The sequence below is a fragment of the Manis pentadactyla genome, chromosome 14 (assembly GCF_030020395.1).
Source record: "Manis pentadactyla isolate mManPen7 chromosome 14, mManPen7.hap1, whole genome shotgun sequence".
NCBI classification, from domain to species: domain Eukaryota; kingdom Metazoa; phylum Chordata; class Mammalia; order Pholidota; family Manidae; genus Manis; species Manis pentadactyla.
The window spans coordinates 49466003-49475022 of NC_080032.1; the positions used below are offsets into that span (position 1 = coordinate 49466003).

The following is a 9020-nucleotide window of genomic DNA, read 5'->3' on the forward strand; positions in this document are numbered from 1 at the left end:
TCCACTTTTACCTGGGGAAAAATTCAGCTTTCATATTTTTGAAAAGCTGTCCAAGTCAGTTCCCCTTAAGCAGTAGCTCATGTTTAAAAAAAAGTGTGATTCCAGAATTCTAACAGCCTATCTATGATAAGGTACATTATCTGAGCCAACAAGATGATGAAGAGCTTTTCTAAATATTTTTTAAATGAGTAATACAGTTTCTTTATATTTTTAAAAGTTGTCACTTTTACTTTTTTTGTTTTATGTTTTGTGTGTACTTCTTTTCCACTTTTCTGATTGCATTGTCTCCTGGAAAATGGTTATTTGATTTTTTAAAAGGGATTTAAAATTATTACTTTTTGATTTAAGTTGTAATTTATTTATTAAGAAAAACCTAAGAAGTTTTAGAAACAAAAATCAGAGTTCAAACAAATGATTATAGCCCATCCGAAAGATAAATTCTTAAACATAATTTTTACAAAAGGATCAAAATTATTTTGAAAACATCCAGAAACACCGACTTTACAAAGCCCTCTCTCTGTCTTAACTATGGCTAAGCAGATTGCTACCAAGGAACTGTTTCTCCAGTGCACTGGACTTCATGCCGCCGTTTCCATAACATTCAATTTTCAAATCGATTGAAATGGCTTTTCTTTTCTCTTTCATTTAAGCAGTGAGAAAAATAGGTATTAAAAGGGACCCCATAGGGTGATCAGATCTATCCTTCTGCCTCAAAGCAAGACCACCCCAGAGCAAAGCTGTGAATCTTTCCAAAGCAACTTTGCAGGCAATTCATGGAAATCTTGCTTATGCTGCTGCCATCCACATCTCCAGTTAGGAGGCCCAGCCAGTTGTCACTTGTGCTTGCTCACGTCTGTGTCCTCACTGGGGCCAGTGGTCCAGACATTTCACAGCTACCCTCTCAGTGCTTTGAAGGGTAGTGTCCTGGTGGGAAAGACAATCTGGCTGCCTTCTCAGGATAACCAAGAGGTGAGTTATTTTGCCTACTGGCTAGAAGGTAGGATTCAGAAGGCACATTTTAAAGAGGACTCCTATTTATTCTCTAAGTGCAGAAAAATGGAATCGCTTAGAATACCCACTGTCCCTCTTTTGATATCAAATATTTTGGGGGAGAATGAAGTAAATCTGGAAGACTTGCATTATGATGATGGAGGGTATTTCCTTTTCCTAAAATGCACTTCATTTTTTACTGTTAATCATATATGTGAGAAACTGTCCAAGATGATAAGTTCCAAGAGGAAAAAAACCTGGATTCTGTAAAGAACCCTAAAAATTGCAGTCCATAATGATTCAGGGTCCTGTATCTGTGGCAACTTCGCATTCCTAGTCAAAAAACAACTACATATTTCTTTTTCCAGGCTGGCATATAACTGCATAATAAAAATTAAATCTGGAGTTTTTAAAATTAGTAATAGCATCAATAAATTTTGAGGTTGAGATTTGATTTCCCCCCTAAAAATGTTGTGGCTTTTTTTCCTGCTGATACCTGACTTGTCATTACCAAAGGCATTGATATCAATTTTTTACTCAAGGTTATACATTTTGAATATACTTAAGTCACTGATTATGTATTTTGTGTAACTTGCAGTAATGTCTATTAAATATTGTGAAACATTTTCTTATGTCTGGTTCCAGAAGTCAAAAGGAAATAGTTATATACTGAGGTGCCAGGAAAAGGTGAAATAATTATACAGAACAGCTTGGACATGCACATGTAAAATGCAACCAGCCTTTATGATCATTAAGCAAGGCACTCTACCTGTTTCATGGATGGATAGAAGATTTAAATATGCAGCTCTGCAAATGGCTTTGTTATGGAAGATTTTTTAGATGAAACATAAGAGGAAGAGGCATAAAAAAGGAGTAAAATTAAAAAGGGCATAGTATATAATAGCTATTAGTGATGCAATTGTCTATTAGACACCAGGCACCCAATGAAGATACAGCACTAGGCATTACGATTTTAACTGTGAATTTCCTTTGTTCAAATTGCAGTGGACGGTAATTGGGAGACAATTAGTTTAGGGTTTTCAAGTCTTGAAACTATTCTGTTTTCCAGAAAACTTACTTTATGGCATTATAATTCCTAGTTGTCAGCTGGCATCACTGCAGTGTTACAGATGCACCCACCTATGACAATGTGACTTCCTTAACTTAAGCAGTCTGATCTCGAGGTGATAACTAACGCTGAATGACTGCACTGTTAGTCACCTTGATCATAAAAGGAGCAACAATGTCCAGTTTGGATGCAGAACCTGAAAAGCTTCAAAAACAATTTGGCCAGTGAAAAATGACAGTCATGTTCAAAATGTTTTGTAGGTGAAAACAGCTACTATTGCCACTGAGAGGAATGGGAAACCAGAGAACAATACCATGAACATTAATGCTTCCATTTATGATGAGATTCAGCAGGAAATGAAGCGCGCTAAAGTGTCCCAAGCACTGTTTGCAAAGGTTGCAGCAACCAAAAGCCAGGTAAGAGCTTCTGTTAGGTATTGAGGATGTTTATTTGCGATGCCTGTGAAGAGTTCACTCAAAAGGGTGTCTATTTTCAATATGAACTTGCATCACTGAGAGGTCGCAGCCTTCAGGGTTATTGACAGAGAGAGCTCTATGATAAAACAAAATGTTCAGGTTCAGGTAATAGACACTTGGTTTTATTTCCTGAAGCAGCCACACGCCAGAGCAAGGATTTCTCAGGAAAGTCTCGAGTAAGTCAGAAGTTGTTTTCAGGAGAAGAATATCATAATATGTAGGAAATTTTTCAATCTTGTCTATTGTAGCTGAACAAATAGCTTGAATTGTTGTTTCATTATTACTTAACAACTGCTTTCCATGCTAAAATACTATAGTTTCCTCTGTTCCAATACAGGCCTCTACAACTCTTAGGTGCACTTACTAAAGCAAACCGATCCACACACACATATATCTTGATGTTACTGATACTAGTTTTTGATGAGAGCATATTAATGATTTTAGTTTTTCTATGGATGTATATATAAGACACGAATTGGAAAAATTACCAATCCCTTTTTGTATAGGTGAGAAAGGTGGACACATAACAAATTCAGTCCTTTATCATCATAATTGTCATAGATTGGTAATTTATGTTCCTCCATATGAACAAATTCAACAATCACCTATGAGCCCTTGTTCAAAGCCAAGGATAGATACTTTTTAAAGGTTCAGAAGAATACTAAACTGTCTTCCCCTTACAAAAATGTTTGGTAGCACTATCAAGGTGAGTAAATTTAGAAACAGTCAAGGGCTCAGGTGAGATTTTAACTACTTGAAATTTTAAGCAAATAGGTTTTCATTATCATTAACACACCCTCCTTTATGAAACAGCCTGACTGCTGTCAACTTCTGATAAAAATGTATAATCCTGAGAGTATTTACAACATGATGTGTTTGTAATACAGTACTTTTTTAGCTTTTCCTTAAATTTTACACTGTCAGCATCAGTACTTATACTTGATGGGAGTTTTGCTTTAGAAGAGGTTGTTCTTGTTTAAGTTATAGGCTGGATGAATTACTTAAGGGATATCTTTGAAATGTTATATGAAAATGATTAAACTCAAGCTGTGGACTGTAAAAATTATAGCTTTATAGGCCACATGCCTGCCTACCCTTCAATCACTGTCAAAGTGATAATTTCTACAATAATATGTTTCTTTTATTGTGAGATTCTAAACATCAAGTGCTGTTTAAACATTAAACTGAATTGTTTATGTTAGTGCTGTACTCAGCATGTCATACATCAGGCCACCGTAATCTCTCATGGAATGTAAAATTCTGTCATGAATCATGGCTTGTATATCGGAAATTACTGTAATTTTGATTGGAAATTACAGGGCTCTTGAAATGTTTCTAATTATGATAGAATGTTAGAGCCGCTTCAAACCTGTGTACTTTTTCAGATGTCTTCGTTTACATGCCAAGACTGTGCTAAGGAGAAATGTCCTGTTCCTACTTTACCCCTTACCCACCCACCCTGCACAGTCTTGTTTTGGCTATTTAGTTTAATTATGATGAGGATCTCATATTTAAACATATATTGTCTTTTCTTTCTGATCCTACATCTTTCCTGACCTATCCAATTAAATTATAAAGAATAACAGACTGTATTCCTTTGAGGCCAAACACTTTCCCCAAGTTTCCAAAATAGATAAACAGAGAAACTGTAAGAAGAGTCATCCTTAAACAAACAAAAATAAACATCAGAACTTTCTGATAACTGGTTACAGCTTCCCATCTGTCATTTAATGCACTCTGCCCCCCCTATTCCCTCTTGGGCCACAGCACAGCACCTTAAGTAGTCACTTTGCTACCTTCATTCTCGCTTCCTTTGAAACAATATCGCAGATTCTGTGCCCCTGGGCTGAGTTACTGATTTTAGGACTATTCAGGCAGACACAGCAGTTGGCTGACAATGTCATGCAAGATTTTCTGGGGAGATTTTAGACATCCTTGTTCTTTGTACCCCTGTCCTACGAAGCTCCCCATGAGTATTTCAACAGTGTTGACTGGCAACTTCTGGGTTTCTGCCACGATAGTGTGCTTCCCAAAGCCCCCCGAACTGTCAATACATCCCCTTATTACTCGTTGAGAGAGAACCTAGGTGGCCACTTGTTGTCTATGGAGTCAGGCAAATTTCACTTTCATTCCTTCTGATAATTATTGCTAATTTGTTGTAACTTCCTTGCAGAACATTTTTGTAGTTGCTCAGTTTAGATGTTAGCTCTATGCTCTTTATGAAACTATGTGGAAAGGTTGATAATTACTTGGAAATAAGACAGTCCCTAAACTGTATGTATCACTAAGAGGAAATCTCACTATATTAACAAGGAAAGATAGTCATTTACTTATGTTCTATTATTTTGCTGTGGTTTTGTGAAGGAAAAAAATAAACTAGCAGACTCCCCCACCTAAAAAAATTTCAAGTCAGGCTAATCTTTTTCATGGTTGAGAAACTCTTAGCTTATAAAAGTCATTGACTCCTTACATGTATGTGCCAAGGCTTCTCTGAATGAGGCAGAGGTCCCCTGGAGGAAGTGAGTATACGGAGGGGACACCCAGAGCCGCCTTTGTCTCAGCCCGGCTCTTCCAGCTGTTCCCGTGTCTACACTGACTCAGTAGTTCGCTTCACATTGAACACTGTTCTGTGCTAGACTCCACCATGCATTATATAGTGCCTACACTTAGTTCTCAGAGTTTCCCTGTGAGCTGACCTTGTTTTTCTCATTTTACACATGAGGGTCACTGGACTGATGAATAGTGAGCCTGCCCCAGAGCCACTGTGTCTGCCCTACTTCTTTAGCATCTCGTCAGGGCTTCCAGCGGCATCCATCCTGGAGTTAATCCTGCTCCAAGAAAGGGAATTTGCGATACTGGAATTGATAGGGCAAACAGAGAGGGCTATTTTTTCTTCATTGACATATTCATGAATACAGGTTCTTAGCAATACAGGGTCCTTGGAATCTAGGCTCGCTCATGTCCCATTGGGGTCAGGGGGGAAATACATGGTAGAGAACTCAAAGGAGGCTATGGTCCAGGCTGTGGCACTGGTGTTATAATATTGAGAAATTACTTAACCTTTTTGAACCCAAGATTCTTTTAACATGGGAAGAAGTCACATGCTATAATGTACGTCCAAGAGCTTTTAAATTATACATCATTTTCTAGCAATCTGTGCAGCACTATACACACATGGATTATATCTTATAATGTGTGAAGCAAGAAGCATAGACCACCACGCAAAAGGACTTATTTAAAAATATCTATTTATGTACTTCAAATACCTTTCATTTTAAAAGATAAAGCTTTAGATAGAATGGGAGGCAGCATAATTATTTTAAGTTACTACAGTCCCAGAATGTTATGGAACCAGACATATCATAGCTGTGCTGTATAATGACTAATGCACAAGGTATTTTCACTAGAAGAAACCAACTCTGTAGATTCCACCATTTCACTTATATTATGTTATCTCTTCTCTTTGATGAATAATAGAAATGAGATTGTTTTTACCTCTAATAGAAATGTCTGAATAAAATATGCAAGTAAAAACTGAAGGCAGGCTAGTCTTTGTGCTTGGGTAGGAAAGCAGGCTAATGCAAACTTTAAAAAGATGATATGCTTTAAACATAATGTGGATAGCTACAAATGAATACACTTTATATTCTGAGTAGTCAAATAAGCAGCAGTTTTTCCAAGTGAATCATATTGGAATTTTATCAAACATTTAGTCTGATAACATTCAAATAATTATGAGAGCAGAATTCACTAATTTTACTGTTTTAAAAAAAATAGTTTATTTGGGTAATAACCATTATAGTATCAAGGTTCAGTTACTGTTCATTGGTTATAGTGTTTTCATACGGGAGATGGAAATGGAATTTTTTCCTTAATGGTGGCAGATGTTGGAATCTAATTTTATTCTACAGCAAAGCCCCTGAGAGCTCTGAGACTTAAGGTGTATGTCCAGCAAGGGGATGTGAGCAGCGCGAAAGGCCTTGCCTTGTACATTGAATCGTTACATTGATTTTCATGTTTGCAGAGGTTGGGCTATCAGATCCAGTAATGCAGGAAGAGAACGGGGTGGCTTTACACAGTGGCACTGCATTGCTACTTGTGTTCAGAAAAATGATTTCTCTAGTACTTTACTGAACAGGGTATTTCTTTTATGTGAAGCAACTAGATGATGAAAATTCTATTTGACTGAACATGCTTTCAGTATAATCATTTGCAATCTCTACCCACCAGTCCTATAGAGTTCTAGGACTTGTTGGCTGCTACAACTTTGACTAGTTGATAGGAATGCTTTTTAATACTCAAAAAAGAGGATTTCTGCTTCTGTGAAGGTAGCATGACCAGTAGACAAGAACAAATAATTTAAAGCCTTTTGCCTTCTTCCATTTACTTTTCACACTTTGATCATTGAGATTCAAGGCGCCCAGGATGAGAGAGAAAAAAAGAAGAAAACTTTAGTGCTTTTTAGGTTCATAGGTGAAAAAAAGCATCGTTCTGACCTTTGGGTTTGGAAATTTGGTGGTGATTGGAATGTCTTTTAAATACAAGTAAGATATGATATGTCACAAATCAGTGGGGCTAGAAATAGGGCTAAAAATTAATTTTCTTTGTTGGGAATAGGACTGTAAAGTGACAAAATCCAGGAAAACCCATGAAACCGTGTTTGCATTCCATGTTCTGGCATGTAAGTGAAGGCATCTTTTATTTTGATAGAATTAAGTTACACTTCCCGGAAAGTACACAGTGAAGCTCTGTGCTGATTCATTCTTTGGAACGTGCATGTAACAGACTCTCCTGCAACACGACTTCACCTGTGTAGCCTCTTATTTAAGACACACAGGAGGCCCCTGCAGATTGGAGAGTCACGGTTTCTGTTATTTCTGGTGCCACATCGTTTCCTAGCAATCTGTGGGAACATTTTTACATAGTGTCCTCATAGCCCCTTCTCTTGGGCAAATAGTTTTCTTCAGCCAGGGTCTGAGGAGAGAACTGCCAGTTTGTACATTCTCCATCTGGTGCTTTATTTTTTTAATCCTTTTTTTTTTTAATTGGGGACCTACAGCTCAGGTTTCCCTGAATCTGCTTCGCTGGAGGCAGAAGGGGCAAGAGGAGTGCTGGAGGGGAGAACAGGAGAGAAGGAAGTCCACTCGCAGTGAGACCATCCCAGCTGAACTGCCCCTGTTCAGTTTAACACATGTTTTGGGAGGCATCTTCTGCATTCTTGAGTAGGAAGCATGTGGTTCCATTGATCCCCCGTATTTAAGGTGTTCTGTGCTGGTCACCATCTGTACAAATCTCTTATGTTTATCATAATTCCTGTCAGGGAATACATATTGGATTTCATTTTATATATATAGACCTGTTTTCATACTTCCAGTCGATTGGTAAACAGGACTATTGAAATTAATAGCTTTAAATTCATAAATGTTGACATACCTCTAACAGTTTCAAGATATCTGACTGTACATTATATGATGTTTTAAGAACTAGTTATATTTGTAGATATGAATATGAGCCTTTTTCACATGTCTTCATCATAAACACAAGCATATGTTTTAATAAATTCTAGGGTTTGATCAAAGAGGTCCAGAATTATTAAGTAGAACACTTACTTGCCCATTATATTTTTGCTAAGAAGTCATGTAAAGGAGTGTTTTTTCCCATACACTTGATGCTATCCATTTCAACAAGTTAAGCAGATTTTCAGCTATCTGATTGCCACTTTAAAACATTTGAAATTTTCACTCTTTTCCCTTAAATTTAAAATGAACTACAATCATGTAAATACACTTTACTCATTGACCCACTTAATAAGCTAACTATTACAAATGTAGTCATAACTCATTAAGCCCAGTTTCTCCATCTTTTTAAAATGCCACAAGAAAACTTACACCAGATTTTAAAAGAAACAGTTTGCAAACATTGTGCCAACTCTGTACAAAAGACAGTCATTGAGGAAGTCCAAGGAAGGCCACCACAGGTGTGGTCCACTTTGAAGCAGGTCAGAGTATACGTTCTGTAGTATGAGTATACCGACTATGTATCTGTAGAATCAACTCTAATCTGAGTCCACCTTTTGTCCTAAAATGTTAGTTATAACTTGAAAAGTGAGAATATAACAATATTCTATGAAAAAAAGTGAGAATATAACAATATTCCATAAAAGTTCTTTTCGGGAGCTCTTCTATTAAAAATCAGTTTTGACAGGAGAGGTTCAGGTATCCACAAAAAAAGAGCAAACCAAGGGGTTTAACTCTTAGGGGAATTAATCTTAAAACAGAATGTCATTCCATTAAATTTAGCACATAACTAGATCATTCATGTAATTCTTTAACTACTAAGTTAAAAGACAGTGTTTTCTCAAAAGTCTTAACAGTTGTCTTTTATGTTTTGGGTAGTAAAGGTAGGTTTTATTTTAGCTTTATCTTCTTTTTCCTCATATGAGAAATGAAAATAAAGGCCTTGTGAAATGAATGATCTATGAAAAT

General features: G+C 36.8%; 1 protein-coding gene across 5 annotated transcripts in view; it reads left to right on the forward strand.

Annotated features, from left to right (window-relative positions):
- The window catches only part of SATB1 (SATB homeobox 1), a 93512-nt gene that overhangs the window by 62222 nt on the left and 22270 nt on the right, over positions 1-9020 (forward strand). For all 5 annotated transcript variants that reach the window (XM_036901040.2, XM_036901039.2, XM_036901037.2 and 2 more), the window contains exon 9: positions 2320-2475. In XM_036901040.2, the coding sequence (XP_036756935.1) occupies positions 2320-2475 (156 nt within the window). The remainder of the gene's footprint in view (positions 1-2319; positions 2476-9020) is intronic.